General features: G+C 44.2%; 1 protein-coding gene across 1 annotated transcript; it reads left to right on the top strand.

The window, feature by feature from the left end:
- Window positions 1-3,032: 3,032 nt before the first annotated feature.
- BNIP1 (BCL2 interacting protein 1) lies at window positions 3,033-21,975 on the top strand (the record flags this gene model as incomplete). The annotated part of the gene is made up of 6 exons (XM_082835888.1): window positions 3,033-3,116; window positions 5,848-5,940; window positions 10,165-10,256; window positions 13,434-13,535; window positions 14,339-14,457; window positions 21,399-21,975. 6 exons carry the CDS (start codon window positions 3,033-3,035, stop codon window positions 21,593-21,595), a joined length of 687 nt encoding a protein of 228 aa, XP_082692014.1. The 3' UTR covers window positions 21,596-21,975.
- Window positions 21,976-22,464: the final 489 nt, after the last annotated feature.

Raw genomic sequence — 22,464 nt, 5'->3', positions numbered from 1 at the left:
GGCATTAGAAAGTCCTAGAAGGCTAGGGTGGCATTCATTAAGCCCCTGCTAGGTGCTTTCCTATCAGGGAACTCACCTGCTGCTCTCTGTGGCCCAGTAAGGTGGGTGATCGTGTCCATTTTACAAAAGAGACTAGAACCAGATGCAGGGACTCACCCCAGACCCAGCTTAGGTGATACAGAACTCCAATTCAAATGGCAATCTGCTTGCAGCACTCAGAGACAATCCGTACTCCTCTGTAAGGGACCTGGCCAAGTCACTGGCAATATTTGGATGGATGTCTGTGTAGGAGGGAGATAATGGGCTTAGGGTCTGCAAACCAGAAAGAACTAAAGCCAGAACCTAGTAGATGCAGTAAACAAAAGCTAGTCTCAGGATCAGTAGGTAAAGGTGACGGAAGCAAAACAGCATTGGCAGTAGTCAGTGATGGGGAGTGCGGGTCACCAAATTGTATATCTATCCCTCAAAGATGGCCTCTAGCTGAAGGCCTTAGAATTGAGTCTTTTTTGTTAGAATGGAGTATGTTGGAGGGTGGAGAAAAGAGGAGCTATGTTTTCTCTAATTGCCTCATGGAAATGCAATTGGTGACTGTTGGTTGCAGAGGACTTTCCACCAAGTAGCATGATGGGAAAGGGGCTCAAGGTCACGTGGGCCTATCTACTGCGTGCAGAGTTTGGGTTTCTTCAGTGTCCTGAACAGGGAGCTTCTACTTGAGGATCCAAAACGTTTGACCTGAAGAATGTCAACCTCAGTTTCTTTAAAAGGTTTTAATCTTAAAATGTCTCCAGGAATGAGCTTAAAAGAAAATGTACAAACTCTGAAGAAAACATTAAAATACTATGAAGGATACAGAAGACGACTTGAACAAGTGGAAAGATAGACCAAGTTCTTGAATAGGAACAGTCAACGGCATAAACCTGTCAGTCCTCCTAACTTAAATGAACAATTCAGTGCCATCCCGATAAGACATACCAATACGATTTCAAAAAACTAAAGTTCACATGGGGAAAAAAGTGGGGTGTTCGATCCTAACAGATATTAAAACACATAAAACTAATATTAAAACAGTATCATTTTGGTGAATGAATGAATAGGCCAACAGAATAGAATGGAAAGTATAGAAATAGATTCAGATGTATTTATATTTAATTTATATATTATAAATAATATTAATGTTATTAATTTATATATTATTTATATTTAATTTATATGGTAAGTGTGGCATCTGAAACCAGTGAGAAAAGGATGGATTGTTCAGAAAACAGTGTTGGAACAACTGGGTAACCCTCTGGAGAAAGTAAACTTGGCTCTGTATCTCCCACCATAAGCCAACACATATTTCAAAATGGGTAAAGATCTAAATGTAAAAATAAAATTTCAAATAAAACTTTTTTAAGGCCCAAAACACCATAAAAGCCAAGTCAAAATTCTGTAGACTAAGAGACAAAGCTCATTTCTAAGGGCAAATCCTCCTACTATCTAAAGAACTCTGGGAGCTGATATGAAAAAGACTGACAACCTAATAGAAAAATGAGCAGATAGTAAAATAAATACAAGTAGTTCTCCATTCATGATAAGAGAAATGAAAATTGAAAGATGGCATTTTTCACTTAATCAGATTGGCAAAAATCCCAGTGTTTGTTAACACACCGTGTGTACGAGGCCGTGAGATAGCAGGCATTTGTACCACATTGCTGGTGGGAGTGTAAATTGATATAACTTCTATAAAGAGCAATTCGGTAGCATGTATCAGAATTTTAAAATGCATATATCCTTTGACCTAGCAATTCCATTTGCTCTGGGCAACTCATTATCTCTCTGTGCCTGTTTCCTCATCTGTAAAAAGTGGATAACTCTACCTCACAGGGTTGTTGTGAGAATTAAGTTAGAATGATACATATAAAGCACTTAGTACAAAGTACCTGGCACAAGGGAAGTGCTCCACAAATGTCAGTAATATAATAATAGCAGTCATGTGCATTGCATTCTTACGATGTACCAAGTTACTACATTGTGCTTGGTGCTTTTTATGTATTACCTCTTTTAATCTTTCAGTCAATGCTGTGATCACCAGCATTTAGCCTCTGAAGCACAGAGATGTGAAGTGGGTTGTCAAGCAGGATTCAAGCCAGGGCAGATTCCCAAGCCTGCAATATACAGCCTGTTTATTAGGTGCAGTGGGGTGATGAACACCTTAAGGGAGGGTGTTCCCTCCAAGGCTACAGATCCAAAAAGAGCTTGAAGAATCCAGGAAGGAGACAGGGCTGTACGGGGTACCTGATGCCCTTGAGGTCCAGCTAAGAAACTTGGACTAGTTAATAAAAATTCAATGAAAGAGCCTCCATCTGTTGAGGGTCTGTTCTTAATTATTTCCATCGAAACTACTCCAGCGAGGTAAATTTATTAAATCCAATTGTACACAAAAGGCAACCACCAGGAGCCAGTGAAGGGGTGTAAGCTGGAATGTGACTTGATCAGATGTGCGTTTTAGGAAGATCCCTTGGACCGTGGGCTGGACTGACAGGAAGTACCCTAGCAAACTGCTTTGAATTCCGTACATTTAAAAATGTAATGATAACATTTGTCTTTTTTTTCTTTCACTCCACAATTTATATTCACTGTAGAAAATATGAAAAATACAAGAAAGTTTAAAGAAATATAAAAAACTGTTAATTCCACCTTCCAGAGACATCCCAATTGATACTTTTCCTCCAGTTTTTTCCCCCCTCTATGCAAAAAATATGCAGTCATTAGAATGACTGATGGGCGGAAGATGGGGAGAGGCCCCTGTTAAAGCGTTGCTGATAATTTCCTCCTCTCTTTCTCTCCGTCTTACTAGGTCCACACCAAGGGGCCGACTGATTTTTCCCACGAGTCAGGGAAAGTCCACACGACTCGGCGCTATCACCCTCGCTCGCCGCAGGCCGGTCTCTAGGGGTCGCTGCCGCAAAACCCGACGGGGAAGAAGGAAGCTGGTGCGAAAACGCGTTGGAATTTGGGCACCGCGGCAGCCCGTAGCCGGCTTTCCCAACATGGCGTTTCCCCAAGACGTCCACGTCAGGATCTGTAACCAAGAGATTGTCAAATTCGACCTGGAGGTGAAGGCGCTTATCCAGGTACTAATGCCCGGGACCCCCGCCGGGGTCCAGTAGCCCTAAACCCAAGATCCACTGGCCTTCTGTGAGCTCGGCGGTCTCACTCCCGAGCTTTTCCCCCTTGGTCCCTTCCCCTTCGTCCCCTTGACCGTTGGCCTTGATACTCCATCTGGCTGCCGTTGGCTCGCCCTCTTCCGGGACGCCCCCTCCACCTCAGTCCCGACCAGCCTTCCCCTTTGTGGCCCCTCCCCTACACACCTCTGGCCGTCGCCTCGCCCCCACGACAGCTTCAAAGCTTACCTGTCATCCTGCTTGGTCCCGCCTTCTGGCACCGTGCTCTCCATCCTTTGGTAGCGTCCTGGAAGCCATTAGCCTCGCCCCCTGCTGGCCAGCTCCCGGGGTCCGATGCCCCGTGGCACCAAAGGCCACCTGGCATGGGAGGCACCGTTCGTTACGTGAAACGAACGTCACCTAGACCGTAGTTGAGATTGTTGTAAATGAGGAAATCGAGTCTGCCTGGATCAGAAAGCAGATACTGGCAAAACTGGGACCCGGACAGGGAAAGTCAGTCTGTAGAAAAGACTTAAGAGTCTACTCTTTCGTTTAACAGATGGGGTAATTGAGGTCCTTTGCCTTAAGCCAATTTTAAGGATAGAAGGTAGTATTGCAGTAAACCAATTGGCATAGGCAAGAGTTGGGAATGTAGAAATAGTTCCTTGAGTTTAGCAAAAAGAAACCAAAAGTTTAAAACCTTCCTTTTAGGCAGATCGTTTCCATTTCCAACAAATGTTACTAAACATTCGATGTAGACTCAGAGTTTGCAACTAGCTGTCGTAAAAGGTGAAGGAAAGTAAGGCTACCCACGGAAATCAGATGCAAAATAAACCAAATTAATAGCTTATTATATGTTGCAAGGACTGTGATTTAACGAGTAATCCAGAGAACAAGTGAGGCAACTTGATGCAAACATTTAAACTTCTTGAACTTCACATTTCCCATGTGTAAACTACAAAACATCTGGGCCAATTCTAGAAAAATAAATTTAAGATTCAGAACAAATGAAATTGCCTTTTCACATAATCTAAATTGCTTAAGCGCCCTTTTGCACTTTCCAACATTTGCATTCTCATGATGAGAGCAATTGATGATAGCTAGATTTAGCATACTCTTACTGTGTTCCAGCTCCTCTGCTAAGCCCTTCACATAGGTACCTGGTCTGTGAAGTGGGTATGTTGTGATGAGGAAACTGAGGCACAGAGGACTCTAACTTTCAAGATTACACAGCTAATAAACTGCTACAACCAGAATTTGAATCCACATAATCTGGCTCTAGGGCCTTCTTTAAAACCTGGCCCTGGGATGAGGTCTCCATAGACCTCTGCGAGCTGGAGGAGGAGTACTACTCGTCTAGCTCAAGTCTTTGCGAAGCTAATGGTCTGCCTCTGTGTGAAGCTTACTGGAGGCTGGACCTCAACACAGACTCCACTGACGGCCTCTCAGGCCCTCTGCCGGCATCCCCAGAGCCCAGTGCTGGCCCCCTGCAGGCTGCAGCCCCTGCCCACTCCCACGCCGGTGGCCCCGGCCCCACGGAGCACGCCTGAGCCTCCCAGGGCTCCCCTCCCCGGGCCTCTAGGGTCTTAGGAATGAAATCCAGTGCTCCCCTCTGGGCCCACCACAGCCTCAACTCCCTTCAGCCTTGGGGAGCCGCCATGGCCTCTTTGGGAACTGTTTCAGCTCAGGGACAGCCCACCTAGGAGTGTTGGGGGCAAGCAGTGCCCCCAACCATGCTGGAGTGGCCCATCCTTCCTCGAGTCGTCACCCCTTGTTTGCTACCTTCCTGGCTGGCTGGATGGAAGGAAGTTTCCAGGATAGTTTGTCCTGTTGAGGACCTAACAGCGGGGCAGGGTTGATGCCCAGCATTGGGAGACCTGACCTGAGCATGGTGTTTACAATGGCGGGGAGGATGGAAGTGCTCAGAGTGGACAGTACTAGCCAAGGCCAGGCCCCCATGCAGAGCTCTGCCCGCTACCTTGCCCTGAGGCTCGCTGCGCTAGCTGACTGCCCCTGCAGGGCTGTGGGGAAAAGGGGGCTGCCCACTCTTGCAGAAGTCAGGTAGGGTCCTTCCTAATTCCGCTGCTGCATACATTTTGGTTATTTTTGTAATGAGACTGTTGAATAAAACCATCTCCGCCCTTTTGAAAAAAACCAAAAAAAACAAAAACAAAAAACCTGGCCCCAGTAATTTTGAATGTCCAGAAACAAATTCTAAATCTACCTTCAAACATGTTTATAAACAGTGTGATTTATTATAGATGGTTTGTAAAATTAGATTGAGAAGTTAATCTTGGCATATGATGCCAGGAATTTAGCATCCTGATTTTCAAGTTGGAAAGATCTAAAGTTATAGTATCTCTTTCGGATGTTTATTCTTGTCAGATGTATAAGCTGCTTTAAGTCTTTCATAGTGGCTGGGTGGCGTTTTGTTAAGCTTCAGGAACTAAGAAGTCAAGACAATTTTTTTTCTATCTATGCCTTTATGTTGCTTGGTCAGAATTAACCTAAAGAGGGATGAGAAAATGTAAATTATAATGTTTTTGCTTGTGTTGCAGAGGTAAACAGCAAAGATCAGGATGAATTACAGTCAGTAGGCCAAACTTAGTTGTGCTGTAAGCCAACTCTCTCACTGTACAGCTGGTATCATTTCATTGCATTGTCTTGAGAAAGACCTCTTCATCTCTTCAATGTCTCCTAGGATATTGGAGATTGTTCAGGGCCATTAAGTGCACTTACCGAACTGAATACTAAAGTGAAAGAGAAGTTTCAACAGTTGCGGCACAGAATACAGGTGAGTGTCTGCAGAGCTGGGATGCTGAAACTGGGTAACGATGAATGGGGCTTGGAACTGGGACTAACCTCTGCTCGAGAGCTGTCCAGGTCCTTCAGTAAATGTTCAGATGGGAGTAGTAAACGTTTAGACGGTGGAGGTAACTGTACTAACCTGCTATCCAGGTAAAGATGAGGGACTTCTGAATGCACAGCACTGCCACCTATGTTACAGGTAGATAGTAGGGACACCATTGTCCTGGGAGTTTTTCAACTTGAAAACTCTGAGGTCACTTGCATTACTTTCTTTTCTCTACCAGTCTCTCCAACCCATCCACCTCAATCCATTACCAGTGTCCCCTGGTTTTCTTTTCCGTGCTGTCACTTTGCCCAGCCTCTTCCTCTCTGTGTCTGTAGTCTCCAGTCACATCATATGCGTATGTAACAGTCCTGAATTCGACTAGGGTATATGTGCTGTCTCCAAAAACAATAGAATGAGAAAAGTAGCAGTCTGAGTAGCATAGTGTTTCTGTGCTGTGCCCTGAGTGAGGGTAAGATGGGTGGCATGGATCTGGCCACTCCCGTCTGGGTCTTGGGGCACCTGGTCTCGCTGCATATGGTTTTTGGATTTAAAGACTTGTGCTCTCTTTATGACATGGCCCCAAATGCCAGCCAATAACCCTGTTTTTGCTTTACCAGAAGAAGACAGTCTGTTCCAAAGATGATAGAAAAACTGGCAGTTTGGACCCTGAAAAACAGGATGTCTGTGTCCTGTGCGTTGCTTCTTAAGGGATTTTCAAGGGCAATTTTGGCAATATGCAGTTTTTGTCAAAGGAGTTCACTTGAAGATTTCAGCAATGTCACTGAACCTGGCTGATCTCTTTCCACCTCCATCTCTAGTGCTGATTTAATCATTTTAATTTTTTAATTTAGAAAGCCTGTTACTTTCACATGTTTTTATATATGCATATATGTGTGTAAATATTGGCAGGCAGGAAAAAGTGCAGTGAAAATCTTAGGTGTGCCTCCTTATTTGTTCTCTGTTCCCCTCCTCCAAATAGGTAACCACTCTTATATGTTACTTATGTATCTTTCCATAGTTTCTCTACTCAGATACTAAAAAAGACAAATGTTTTCTTACTTCTTTCCCATTTCTCATCTAAAAGGTAGCATATTAAAAATGGTATTTTAATACCATTTTTAAACTTAATATGTATTGGAAATCTTTCCATGTCAGTATTGGGAAGATTCCTCATTCTTTTTTTATAGCCATAATTTATTTTTGGCCTGTTCTCTGTCAAAGGGCATTTATTTGGACTGTTTTTTGCTTTTTAAAGCAAATTTATTCCATGAAAGACCTTTTTTCAACTCACATGACTTCAGCTCTCCAACCACACTCACCACCTTAAGTATAAGTATTTCCTTGTTCTTTCTGTTTAAGTTTCTGTGTGCTCACCCAGTGTTTATGTCCTTCACTAAGTAAGATAACCTCAGTACATTTACACATTTGTTATGTCCCTCCCTCCCGATCATCAGCTCTTCAAGCACCAGTCTACCCCTGGCACCTAGTAAGGCCCTAATAATTTTGCACATGGTCAAATGAATATTGACTCCATCCCAGTTTTAATCTGCATCTCCAAACATTTATTAGTGTATAAACAAGCATATAAATAAATAAATTAGTATATAAATGAGCTAATAGTTTATGTTTTTGCATCAATAGCTTGATTAAAACTGGAACTTGTTTTAATTTGAAAGCCAAAAGTATGACATGACCAGACAGGGAAGGACAAATATCATATGATATCACTTACACGTGGAATCTAAAGAATAATACAAATGAACTTATTTACAAAAACAGAAATAGACTCACAGACATAGAAAACAAACTCATGGTTAACAAAGGGGAAAGGGTGGTGGAGGGCTAAATTAGGAGTTTGGGATTAACAGATACACAGCACTATATAGAAAATAGTTAAACAACAAGGATTTACTGTACAGCACAGGGAACTATATTCAAATCTTATAATAACCTATAATGGAAAAGAATTAGAATATATATATATATATATATATACATATATATATATAAAAAACGGAATCACTTTGCTATATACCTGAAACTAACACAATATTGTAAATCAACTGTACTTCAGTTAAAAAAATAATGACATGAGGGCTTCCCTGGTGGCGCAGTGGTTGAGGGTCCGCCTGCTGATGCAGGGGACGCAGGTTCGAGCCCTGGTTCAGGAGGATCCCACATGCTGCGGAGCGGCTGGGCGCATGAGCCATGGCCGCTGAGCCTGCGCGTCCGGGGCCTGCGCTCCGCAGCGGGAGAGGCCACAGCAGTGAGAGGCCCGCGTACCGCAAAAAAAAAAAAAAAAAAAAAAAATGACGTGAGACTCAAGGTATATTGACATCTTTAATTATAGTCTGTCTGATAGTGCCATCGTCTGAAGTTCTTGGGGGTCTCAGACAGCTGGTTGTTAGGTCTGCTGTCCCTCACTGTGGTGGACGGTTGGGTCCTGGTGTTTGGTTATTTTGGGCTCTGAGTACTCCTCTTCAGAAGCCCTTCCTGGTGGGACTTTTGTGTGGCCTGAGTTGAAGGCAAGTCTCTTCAAAGGTTTTTGCATTTGCTTTTGCCAAGTCTCCTAGGATTAGCACAAGTCTGGGAGCACTTTTATGTTCATTTCTCCTCGTGGAGTTTCTGAAACCACTCAGGGAGTATGAATTTGAATCCTAGATCAGTGTGAGGGTAGCTCCATGGTTATATATTCTCAGGGAAGATATTTTGTATCCCTCTAGCCAGACCCCACAGCAAAAAAGGACAAGCTTCCACATTTTCTCTGTGCTGGTTGACAGACATTTTCCTAGTTCACCTTTTCACTGAGGGTGTATCCCTTTGTGGTCCTGGCTTTGTGGTGTTCTCCATTCCAATTCCTGGCCTCAAATGGCCAAGGCTTCATTTTCTGTCCCCACATGGACTTTACTTTTTTCTGTTGTTTTAAAAATATTTATTTATTTGGTTGTGCTGCGTCTTCGTTGCAGCAGGTGGGCTCTTTAGTTGTGGCAGGTGGGTTCCTTAGTTGCTGCTCGCCAGCTCCTTAGTTGTGGCATGTGAACTCTTAGTTGCGGCACGCGTGTAGGGTCTAGTTCCCTGGCCAGAGATTGAACCTGGGCCCCCTGCATTGGGAGCGTGGAGTCTTAACCGCTGTGCCACCAGGGAAGTCCCCCCACATGGACTTTAAAACCCTGTTTGCCACCAGTCTAAAATGAAATATGTACAGAGATTGAGAGTAAGCATGAAGCAACAGTAGTGGTATTTCCATCATATTTCAGAGTGGAATCAGTAGGCTCCTATATAGTTGTATTTTTTTCCTTTTCTTTTCAGGCATGCCCTAGATTAGAGAAGCGTATCTCCTGCTCCAGGGCAGCCTCACATCCCTCACAGGAAGACCGCTCTGGCGCTTAGTTCCCTTCTTGTTTTGTGGTCCTGGGGATGCTCCTTACTTCCTGCAGACTGAGCTATCTATGTAAAAGGATGTTTATTGTATGTGAACTGGCATTCCTAAGTCTTCCGTTCTAGGAAGATTTTCTTTTTTCTAATATTTATTTATTTGGCTGCATCAGGTCTTAGTTGTGGCATGTGGGATCTCTCGTTGCAGCATGTGGGCCCTTCATTGCGGTCCGCAGGCTCCAGAGTTTGCGGGCTTAGTAGTTGAGGCATGTGGGCTTCTCTCTAGTTGTGGGGCACGGGCTCAGTAGTTGCAGCACATGGGCTCTCTAGTTGTGTCGCGTGGGCTCTAGAGCATGCGGGCTTAGTTGCCCCGTGGCATGTGGGATCTTAGTTCCCCGACCAGGGATCAAACCTGCGTCCTCTGCGTTGGAAGGCAGATTCTTTTTTTTTTTTTTTTATGGTGTGCAGGCCTCTCACTGTCGTGGCCTCTCCCGTTGCGGAGCACAGGCTCCAGACGCTCAGGCTCAGCGGCCATGGCGCACGGGCCCAGCCGCTCCACGGCATGTGGGATCTTCCCGGACCCGGGCACGAATCCTTGTCCCCTGCATCAGCAGATGGACTCTCAACCACTGCGCCACCAGGGAAGCCCTGGAAGGCAGATTCTTAACCACTGGACCACCAGGGAAGTCCCTAGGAGGGTTTTCAAGTGCTGTTGCATAATAGAAGTGCTCTCCAGTGTTGTATTAGCTTTTAAAGTCATTTTAATTTAGAGCTGTTTTCCCCCCACAGGAGCTTGAGCAGTCGGCTAAAGAGCAAGACAAAGAGTCGGAGAAGCAAGTTCTGCTCCAGGAAGTGGAGAATCACAAAAAGCAGATGCTCAGGTAGGTAGAGCCTGGCCTCCTGCTAGTGGCCTTGCCTGGGTTGCTTGCTCCCTGTGAGACTTGTGCCAGGGTTTGCCTAATAAACCTAGCTTAATGACTCAATTGTGCCATTTATACACAGACCGGATGTAATTCTCAAAGCTGGGGGGCAAGCAGGGGCTGTTGGGTAAGTGAGACTGTGCGTAGTTTACAAAAGCGTATTTAACATTATACTGTATTTTATATTTTTAAAAAAGCAAAAAAATGGTTGCTTTTGTAATACAAGGTCCTTTTTTTTTTTTTTTTTTTAAATATTTATTTATTTGGCTGCACCGGGTCTCAGTTGCAGCACGCGGGATCTTTGTTGGTACGTGCAGGATCTTTAGTTGCGGCAGGTGAGCTCTAGTTCCCTGACCAGGGGATTGAGCCCGGTTCCCCTGCATTGGGAGCAGGGAGTCTTAACCACTGGACCACCAGGGAAGTCCCAGTAATACAAGGTCCTTTTTAATCTAAAGAGAATTGATATCTTAAAAAGTCCATTGAAAGTGAACCTACTTAAGACGGACCAAAATGTAGAAAGTTTTGAATGGGACTTTATCTTAAAAAATGAAAAAAAAAATGTAAATAAGCTTATGTTAAATAAAATTGAGGTTTTCATTGCAGCTATATGCTAATCCTTGATTAAATAACTGAAGTGTGCTATTTCTTGGTATTGAAATTGGGGGACTTATCCAACAAAATTGTCTGATAGCATGAAACTGTACCTGACCCTTCACATTTGATGTTTGCACCACAATCAAAAAGAGGGTTGTTATTGCAAAAATATTTGAGGGCCCCATCAACTTTTCCAAGCCCCTGGTAGCCATATCCTTCTCTTTTGAAGTCCCTATCAATGTCACCATCCTTGTAGGTTTTCTCTTCATCCTTGTTAATTGGACTGTCACATCTGTATTTGTCTATGGCTTTGCTTCTGATTTGAGTAATTCTCCAGCATCATCCTTGCTGACAGCAGCTCTGTTTATAACGCCCAGCCATCAGGAGGATAGGGACTGACAAAGACATGGGCGTGGTAGAGGCTCCTGTGCGGAGGGAGGGATGTGTGAGTGGGGACCAGTGAGACTTTGTGTCATGATGGCTTTCCTTTCCCTAGGCCACCATGGGGACTCAGATTATAAACACTGAGTAAAGAGGACCCTTGTGTAAAATCTAGCAAGTTACACCAGCAAAGCCACCTCAGCATGGGCTTAAAGTTGCGAGTGGCCATTCAGGATGTGCAATTCCAAGGCGGAGGACAGAAAGCAGTAAATTAATACTTTGGCGATTTTGTGTTGAACAGTACTTGTGCTTACCTGGGTTATCGTGCTTGTCACACTATACAGTAAATATTTTTGCTTGTCTTTCTCCCCAGTAAATGTGAGTCCCTCAGGGCAAGGACTGTTGTTCATTTATCTCTGCATTGCAGGGCCCAGCAGAACTCCCTTGTAAACAGTTGAAAATGTAATTGATTCTTTTAAAGTATCAGATGTGAGACGGCATAGCAGATGCTGGTCAGGCATCAGAGAGCTCATTTGAACATTTTCAACATAGAGGTGCTATTCAAAACCACCCTATCAGTTCGTGTACTCTCATTTGCCTCTTTAAATATTCCGGGGGTTAGCACAATTGATTTGAGCCAGCTGCGTAAGAGTTCTAGTGCATGAGTTTGATTCTCTGAGGAGCCCAGTTAACTTTTTTATAGTCCATCAAACAAAGACCTCACTCTAATGTAAACTGGTACAGCCACTATGGAAAACAGTATGGAGGTTCCTCAGAAAACTAAAAATAGACTTACCATATGATCCAGCAATCCCACTTCTGGGCATATACCCAGAGAAAACTATAATTCAATCAGATACATGTGTCCCTATGTTCATAGCAGCACTATTCACAATAGCCAAGACATGGAAACAACCTAAATGTCCATCGATAGATGAATGGATAAAGAAGATGTGGTACATATATACAATGGAATATTACTCAGCCATAAAAAAGAATGAAATAATGCCATTTGCAACAAACCTAGAGATTATCTTACTAAGCAAAGTAAGTCAGAAAGAGAAGGACAAATACCATATGATATCACTTATAAGTGGAATCTAAAATACGACACAAATGAATGTATCTATGAAACAGATAGACAGACAGACAGAACAGACTTGTGGTTGCCAAGGGGGAGTAGGGGAGGGAAGGACTGGGAGTTTGGGATTAGTAGATGCAAACTAGTATGTATAAGATGGATAAACAACAAGGGCCTACTGTATAGCACAGTGGACTATATTCAATATCCTGTGATAAACCATAATGGAAAAGAATATGAAAAAATATATATATGTATAACTGGGTCACTTTGCTATTCAGCAGAAATTAACACATTATATATCAACTATATCAACATTATATATCAACTTCAATAAAATATTAAATAAAAAAAGACCCCACTCGAACTCCAGGGAACTGTTCACCAAATTTGAGTTGTTTTTCACAAGGAGATCAGGTAAAAAATGTAAATAAATCATGTCGGACTGGACTCTTCTAATACAGTGTGTTTGTGTTGTCCATGGTTGGTCTGTGGTATGTAAAGAACAGCAAATCTTGAAGAAATACTGAAGAAGACTGTCTTATAATGATTTTTCTACTTCCTATTACACATATTGATTGAGCAGCTAATGGGCCAATAACTGTTGTTCTGAGTACTGGTTATACAAAGATGAGCGAGTCATGGTTCTCGAGGAACAGAACCAAGCTACACACAAGGCAAGGCAGTAATGTGTAAGAGATAACTTTGAACGGGCCTCGTGTGCCCCGCTGGGAAGTTGGGATGTTACCCTGAAGTCTGGAGCCATTGTGGGCTGTAAACAGAGGCATGCTATGGCCAGGTTGCTCCCTGTGGCTGTCCTGGGGGAGAGGGACAGTTAATGGGCAGTAGGAAAACAACTCAGAGACAGCCTCCAGGATCCAGACAAGAGGTGTTGGGGCCTGAGCTGGAGCAGCTGCTGGGGCAACCAAGTGGAGGAAGTGGTGGGGGGGGGGTGGGGATGGACCCTGGGCCAAACTCTGGTGGCCTTCCTTACTCCCTGGCTGGAAGGAAGACCTGCTGTGAATTGAACTGACAGCCTGGTGGCATCAACAGAAACTCACACATGACCCTTCTAATTCCAGCAATCAGACCTCATGGAGGAAGGCAAATCTCACTTGCAAAATTGCTATTGACAACCTAGAGAAAGCAGAACTTCTCCAGGGAGGAGACCTCTTCAGGCAAAGGTACCTGTCTTTTTGTCTTTCTGGGTTCTGGTGACAGAATAAAGAGCAGTTGGCAAGGTGCAAAACCCACTGTGGGGAACCCCTTCTTGTTTTCAGCATAAAATTAGTATTTAATTTTATAAGTAATATTTTTTTAAGTATGAAAGAAATATATTCTTATTTGTAGTAAATTAGTAAAATAAAAATATGAGTAACAAACTGAAAGTAAGTCATAATTGTACTACTCACAAACATTTTGATATATTGCCTCCTCTCATTATTTTTTCTTCCATATTTTTTATAAAGTCAATATCATACCATGCATAAAATTTAGTCTCCTACCCCCCTTCACTTAGTATCGTTGCACAGACTTACATTTTTTTAAAAAGCTCTTTAAACACAATGTTAATAGTACATAGTATTCCCTTATATTAACTAATCCCCTGTTTGTATGTGTTTATATTTCTAGTTTGTCAGTATTATAAATAACACACCAGGGCACATGTCAGTACATAAGGCTTTGTCCACATTCTGGATGTTTCCTTTGGAGAGATTCCCAGATGAGATTATTGGTTCAAAGGCGTGAACATTTCTAAGGCTCCTAATACATATCGCCAGATGGCTTTCAGAAGGTAGCACCCGTTTACGTTCCTAATCAGCAGTCTTCAAGAGCATGCTCTCTGCACGCCTTCGTCACCACTGACTATAATCATTTAAAAATATGTACTAATTCGTTAGATTAAAAAATGGGATCTCATTTGAATCTGGGGCTTTCCTGCAGCTGGGCTTTTGTTGACATTCCTCCTCCCACTCTGGACTTCTAGGAAAACCGCCAAAGAGAGCCTGGCCCAGACGTCCAGTGCTATCACAGAGAGCCTCATGGGGATCAGCAGGATGATGTCCCAGCAGGTCCAGCAGAGCGAGGAAGCCATGCAGACGCTGGGTAAAGCCGGGCCTGCAGTGGGAAGCTGCTCCCAGAGATACGGGCTCCAGAGCCCTTGCCCCCGGGCTCCTCCACCTCTGCCCCCATCCGCCCCCAAGCTTACTGATCTGTGTGACTTCTCACTTCTTTGACAGCCTGGTCTTACCCAGAGTGGGATACGCCGCTCTCATTTCCCTTTTTGGTTTTTATAGTTGTACTACAAGATCCACACAACCCCATCAAAATGTGCGGAAGCACTCCCAGGGGCTCTCTCCTGGAGAGTGGGTGCAGCAAGGCTGGAGGAGGGGCCTGGGAGTCTGTTTCTCACCTAGGGCTCTGGGGACCCCCCTGGCCAGGCAGAGAGATGATCAGTTATTGGCTGGCAGCTAGTCTGCTAGCATTTCATCAGCTTACAGTTGTACTCCCCAATGTTATTTTTACTGTGAGCTCCTTTTCTTTCTTTATTTTTGGGCTGCACCATGCGACATGCGGGATCCTAATTCCCCGACCAGGGATCGAACCCATGCCCCCTGCAGTGGAAGCACGGAGTCCTAATCACTGGACCGCCAGGGAAGTCCTGTGAGCTCCTTTTAAAAGATGCAGTCAGGGCTTCCCTGGTGGTGCAGTGGTTGAGAATCTGCCTGCCAATGCAGGGGACACGGGTTCAAGCCCTGGTCTGGGAAGATCCCACGTGCCACGGAGCAACTAGGCCCGTGAGCCACAACTACTGAGCCTGCGCGTCTGGAGCCTGTGCTCCACAACAAGAGAGGCTGCGACAGTGAGAGGCCCGCGCACCGCGATGAAGAGTGGCCCCCGCTCGCCTCAACTAGAGAAAGCCCTCACACAGAAACGAAGACCCAACACAGCCAAAAATAAATAAATAAATTAAAAAAAAAAAAAAAAAGTTGCAGTCAGAGGCCACAGAAGAAGCTTCCGCAGACCATCTGGGTCTCCCCAACAGCTTTTCCATGATGTCTCCCTTATAACACAGAAGAGAATCTGCCCTGCCCAGGATCCTCCGTGTAGGAAAACAGGAAGAGAGTTTACTCTTTGAAAGACTTTTGGAAGATTTTACAGAGACAAAAGTAGAGAGCCTGGTACATGAGTCCCAGGAACCCATCACCCAGCTCCAGCAGTTGTCAACTCCTGGTCAGTCTTGTTTCAACTCTGTCCTCACTATGCTCCCATCTGGATTACTTTGAAGCAAATCTCAGACGTCATCCATATAAATATTTCAGTATGTCTCTCTAAAAGATAAGGGACTCTTGAAACAAAAAACAAACAAAACAAAACCACAATACCATTACCACCCCTAAAAATTATCTGTAATTTTGAACCACTCTTTTTTTTTTCAGTGTACTATCAAAACAGGCAGAAGCAAAAGGAAAGCAAGCAGCTTATCCCCAAGGTCACTCCCTGTGTTTGAAAATTTTCTGGGTTTAGGCTCGGAACCAGCTGGTCACCTCCTCTGAGTATGCACCGGGGTCATGGCCTGAGCCTGGGGAGAGGCCTTGGAGAACATGAGAGGGAGGAGCCGGCCTAGCCTTGGAATCGAGGACTTTTCTGCCTCTGGTGCGAGCGACAGGACACCCACACCCAGCACGTATATCAGAAACAGACCATATATTTAAGTGGTGAGAAGGCTGCACATATCCTGATGGTTTCTGGGGTGTTGAGGGTCATTCTTGGGGTACATTTTGTAGGAGAGATAGCCATTGAAAAAAGAAGAATGCGGTTCTTTTTTTTTCCCACTTACTTATTTTTGGCTGTGTTGGGTCTTCGTTGATGCACCAGGCTTTCTCTAGTTGCGGCGAGCGGGGGCTACTCTTCGTTCCGATGTGTGGGCTTCTCGTCGCGGTGGCTTCTCTTTGTTGTGGAGCATGGGCTCTAGGCGCACGGGCTTCAGTAGTTGTGGCTCTTGGGCTCAGTAGTTGTGGCCCACGGGCTCTAGAGCGCAGGCTCAGTAGCTGTGGTGCATGGGCTTAGTTGCTGCAGGGCATGTGAGATCTTCCTGGATCAGGGCTTGAACCCGTGTCCCCTGCATTGGCAGGAGGATTCCTAACCACTACATCACCAGGGAAGTCAAAGAATACAGTTCTTAATCCTTTCTTTATGACTCACAAATTCAAAAGTCTTTTAGGGGCTTCCCTGGTGGCACAGTGGTTGGGAATCTGCCTGCTAATGCAGGGGACACGGGTTCGAGCCCTGGTCTGGGAGGATCTCACATGCTGCAGAGCAACTAGGCCCGTGAGCCACAACTACTGAGCCTGCGCGTCTGGAGCCTGTGCTACGCAACAAGAGAGGCCACGATAGTGAGAGGCCTTCGCACCGCGATGAAGAGTGGCCCCCGCTTGCCACAACTAGAGATAGCCCTCGCACAAAAACGAAGACCCAACACAGCAAAAATAAATAAATTAATTAATAAACTCCTACCCCCAACATCTTCTTAAAAAAAAAAAAAGTCTTTTAGGACCACAATTTTTTTTTAAAAGCCCATTAAGGATATGATGTCTGGTATTTGCTGTAAAATTGTAGGTGGGGGAAATTGAATGGGAGTAGTGAGGGGACAGGACTGCCAGGGAGTTGGTGGTTCATGTGTATGGGTGCTGACACATGGCACTTCATGATATTATTCTGTCTACTTTTGTGATGGTTAAAATTCTCTGTAAAGAAAGTTTAACAAAGAAAGGCCTATTAGGTTTTTACTTAACTGGTTCTTACTTAGGTTTTCAAAATGGCAGCAGGCATGGAGAAAGAGGGCTGAGAGGGATTTTTGTTACATGAGTGTTTGTTTTTACCCCTTCTCTGTGGTTTTTTTTTTTAAATAGATCTTTATTGGAGTATAATTGCTTCACAATACTGTGTTAGTTTCTGTTGCACAACAAAGCAAATCAGCCATATGCATACACATGTCCCCATATCCCCTCTCTCTTGCGCCTCTCTCCCATCCTCCCTATCCCACCCGTCCAGGTCATCGCAAATCACTGAGCTGACCTCCCTGTGCTGTGCGGCTGCTTCCCACCAGCCAACTATTTTACATTCGGTAGTGTATATATATCGACGCTACTCTCACTTCACCCCAGCTTCCCCCTCCCACCCCATGTCCTCAAGTCCATTCTCTATGTTTACCTCTTTATTCCTGCCCGGCAACTAGGTTCATCAGTACCAGTTTTTTTTTTTATTCCATATATATGCGTTAGCATACGGTATTTGTTTTTCTCTTTCTGACTTCACTCTATATGACAGACTCTAGCTCCATCCACCTCACTACAGATAACTCAATTTCGTTTCTTTTTATGGCTGAGTAATATTCTATTGTATATATGTGCCACATCTTCTTTATCCATTCATCTGTTGATGGACATCTGTAGCTTCCCTGTCCTGGCTATTGTAAATAGAGCTGCAATGAACATTGTGGTACATGTCTCCTTTTGAATTATGGTTTTCTCAGGGTATATGCCCAGTAGTGGGATTGCTGGGTCATAAGGTAGTTCTATTTTTAGTTTTTTAAGGAACCTCCATACTGTTCTCCATAGTGGTTGTATCAATTTACATTCCCACCAACAGTGCAGGAGGGTTCCGTTTTCACAACCCCCTTTCCAGCATTTATTGTTTCTAGAGTTTTTGATAATGGCCGTTCTGACCGACGTGAGGTGATACCCCATTGTAGTTTTGAGTTGCATTTCTCTAATAATTAGTGATGTTGAGCATCTTTTCATGTGCCTCTTGGCCATCTGTATGTTTTCCTTGGTGAAATGTCTGTTTAGGTCTTCCGCCCATTTTTTAACTGGATTGTTTGTTTTTTTGATATTGAGCCCCATGAGCTGTTTGTATATTTTGGCGATAAATCCTTTGTTGTTTCATTTGCAAATATTTTCTCCCATTCTGAATGTTGTCTTTTTGTCTTGTTTATGGTTTCCTTTGCTGTGCAAAAGCTTTGAAGTTTAATTAAGTCCCATTTGTTTATCTTTGTTTTTATTTCCGTTACTCTAAGAGGTGCGTCAAAAAAGATCTTGCTGTGGTTTATGTCAAAGAGTGTTTTTCCTGTGTTTTTCTCTAAGAGCTTTATAGTGTCTGGTCTTACATTTAAGTCTTTAATCCATTTGGAGTTTATTTTTGTGTATGGTGTTAGGTAGTGTTCTAATTTCATTCTTTTACATGTAGCTGTCCAGTTTCCCCAGCGTGACTTAATTGAAGAGGCTGTCTTTTCTCCAGTGTACGTTCTTGCCTCCTTTGTCATAAATTACATGCCCATATGTGTGTGGGTTTACCTCTGGTCATTCTATCCTGTACCGTTGATCTATATTTCTGTTTTTGTACTGGTACCATACTGTCTTGCTTACTGTAGCTTTGTGGTATAGTTTGAAGTCAGGGAGCCTGATTCCTCCAACTCCATTTTTCTTTCTCAAGGTTGCTTTGGCTATTCGGGGTCTTTTGTGTTTCCATACAAATTGTAAAATTTTTTGTTCTAATTCTGTGAAGAATGTCATTGGTAGTTTGATAGGGATTGCATTGAATCTGTAGATTGCTTTGGGCAGTATAGTCATTTTCACAATATTGATTCTTCCAATCCAAGGACATGGTATATTTCTCCATCTGTTTATGTCATCTTTGATTTCTTTCATCAGTGTTTTATAGTTTTCTGAGTACAAGTCTTTCACCTCCTTAGGCAGGTTTATTCCTAGGTATTCTATTCTTTTTGTTGCAGTGGTAAATGCGAGTGTTTACTTAATTTCTCTTTCTGATTTTTCGTTGTTGGTGTATAGGAATGCCAGAGATTTCTGTGCATTAATTTTGTATCCTGCACCCTTACCAAAGTCATTGATTAGTTCTAGTAGTTTTCTGGTGGCATCTTTAGGATTTTCTATGTATAGTATCATGTCATCCTCAAACAGCGGAATCCAAATCCTCCTTTTCCGATTTGGATTCCTTTTATTTCTTTTTCTTCTCTGATTGCTGTGGCTAGGACTTCCAAAACTATGTTGAGTAAGAGTGGTGAGAGTGGACATCCTTGTCTTTTTCCTGATCTTAGAGGAAATGCTTTCAGTTTTTCACCACTGAGTATGATGCTTGCTGTGGATTTGTCATATATGGCCTTTATTATGTTGAGGTAGATTCCCTCTGTGCCCATTTTATGGAGAGTTTTTATCATAAATGGGTGTTGAATTTTGTCAAAAGCTTTTTCTGCATCTCTTGAGGTGATCATATGGTTTTTATTCCTTAATTTGTTAGTGAGGTGTATCACATTGATTGATTTGCGTATATTGAAGAATCTTTGCATCCCTGGGATAAATCCCACTTGATCATGGTGTATGATCCTTTTAATGTGCTGTTGGATTCTGTTTGCTAGTATTTTGTTCAGGAGTTTTGTATCTATGTTTAACAGTGATATTGGTCTATAATTTTCTCTTTTTGTGATATCTTTTTCTGGTTTTGGTATCAGGGTGATGGTGGCTTCGTAGAATGAATTTGGGAGTGTTTCTCCCTCTGCAATTTTTGGAAGAGTTTGAGAAGGATCGGTTTTAGCTCTTCTCTAATCTGTGTTTTTCAAAACGCTACTCTGTTTCCTCTGGTAATTTCTTTTATTTGTTAATTAACTTGTAATTTTGTGAAAAGGTAATATAAATTACGTGGTTAAGGAAAAAACCTCCAGGCCAACACTGTCCCATGGAAACATAATGGGAGCCACATACATTCACTTAAAATTTTTCATTAGACACATTAAAAAAAGTAAAAACAAACATATGAAATTAATTGTAATCATATATTTAACCATTTCAATATGTATTCATAGTGAAAATTATTGAGATATTTGACGTTCCTTTTTTTTCTTTCCACACTAGAGCTCTGAAATCGTGTAGGTATTTTACCCACAGAGACATGGATATTTGGATTGGACACATTTTACACACTCAGGTGTCACATGTGTCTAGTGGCCGTCATTCCGGGCTGCACAGCCCTGGACAGTACAGGAGGGAAACAGAAAGACGGCTCTCCCTTCTGACCTCCCCCTGCCCCTGACTTCCAGGTCTGCTGCCAGAGGGGCGCACTGTTACCAGTTTCTTTCATAGCCTTCTGAGACCCTCCAGCATGCAGAGTACAAACAAATTAAATGTTACCTATCCCTTTCTTACAGAAGTGGAAACATTTCACATGTTGTCCTTCATGCCTCACCTTCTCACCCGACAACATGTTTCATTCTGTGGCTGTTCTGGTGATGCCCTGTAGAGGAATCTTGCCAGGGAAACCTTCTTCCTCAAGTGTCAGGTCCAGGAACCCACACTCCAGTTAGTTTGACATGTGGGCACAACGAGCCTTAAGGGACACGTGCCTCCTTGTAGGTTTCACACAGGGGCTGGAGCACAGGTGTCACGTGTTTAAAGCTACAGCCAGTGTCCCAGGACTGCAGGACAGGCATGTGTGAGGGCATGTGGCAGGACCCAGGACATCCCTGCCCCTTCACGATCCCACAAAGAGCAGATCTGACCACCAGGCGTCCTGGCGGGTGCACCTCACAGGCGGCAAGTCCTGCCCCCAGCCCTGCCCCCACAGAGACCTCACAGTGCCTGTCCACGGCACCCGCGTTAGTTTTGCGGCCGGGGGTTCTTCTCAGCAGCGCCTGCCTCCTCCAGAAAGCAGAGATTGGTGGTGAGGAGAGGAACCGTCCTCTGCCCTTTTCCCTGGTTATGTCCATGTTGGGAGGACTCCTAGTTATGGCCCTGTGACTGTATGTAAACAAACCTGATCCTTCCCTGAGCTGGATGGGACCCAGGGAAGTGCCTCTCCTTGCCCTGTCCTTGTTCTGTGCTCCTCTGCGTCGTGTCTGTTCACATCCTTTGCCCTGGCTCAGAACTTGCTTCCGAGCACAGTGTTAATTACTGGGAACCCAGCTGGCAGAGCAGAGTCTTTGGATTCGGTGTTGTACAGTTTCTTAGTCAGGCTCCCTCCCTCTTTTGTTTCAGTTAATTCTTCACGGACTATCCTGGATGCAAATGAAGAATTCAAGTCCATGTCGGGGACCATCCAGTTGGGACGGAAGCTCATCACAAAATATAATCGCCGAGAGCTGACTGACAAGCTTCTCATTTTCCTTGCGCTCGCCCTCTTTCTTGCTACGGTTCTCTATATTGTGAAAAAGCGGCTCTTTCCGTTTTTGTAAGATCTGAGAGCTGCCAGCTTTTGCCCTTTGAGTTCCAGTGTCAGGATCCAGCCACGCTCCTGAGCTCTGGCCTCGGCCACCAGACTGATCCACGCCCCCCAGTCTGCTCCAGTCGCTCAGCAGGTCCGATGGAGACACAGCCCCGCCTCCCAGAGCTTCTGCAGGTGGCTGGCGTGTAAGGGGCGAACAGAGCAAGGGGAGGGAGGCCTGTCATCGGGACACCTGCAGAGGCAAAGGGACTCCAAGAGCTGTCCCACACTGTGGGTGGCTGCCACTTGAGGCACTCGGGCTGGCCTCCAGGATTTGATGCCCCTCTTGGGTCCCCCTCCCCCACTGCAGCCTTAATGCCAGATCTGGAGGAGGGAAGAGAAAAGGGGGAGAAAGAGGAGGATGGAAACTCACGTCCATTCCTTGAATAAAGTTGACTAAATTTTTTTTTATTTAAAAAAATGTATTTATTTATTTTTGGCTGTGTTGGGTCTTCATTGCTGCACGCGGGCTTTCTCTAGTTGTGGCAAGCGGGGGCTACTCTTCATTGCGGTGGCTTCTCTTGTTGCGGAGCACGGGCTCTAGGCATGTGACTTCAGTAGTTGTGGCTCTAGGGCTCTGGAGCACAGGCTCAGTAGTTGTGGCACGCAGGCTTAGTTGCTCCGCGGCATGCGGAATCTTCCCGCACCAGGGCTCAAACCCCTGTCCCCTATATTGGCAGGTGGATTCTTAACCACTGCACCACCAGGGAAGTCCCAAGTTGACTATTTAACAGCATGAAATGCATTCGGTTTTCTAAGGTATCCCTCTGGGAATTCGTGTGCCTGTCTTGATGTCCAGATTTCTAGAACATGAATTTGGATCACTGATTTGTTCACTCA

Source organism: Leucopleurus acutus (genome assembly GCF_964270905.1).
Source record: "Leucopleurus acutus genome assembly, chromosome: 3".
Lineage (NCBI taxonomy): Eukaryota > Metazoa > Chordata > Mammalia > Artiodactyla > Delphinidae > Leucopleurus > Leucopleurus acutus.
This window is presented reverse-complemented; position numbering and strand designations above follow the sequence as displayed.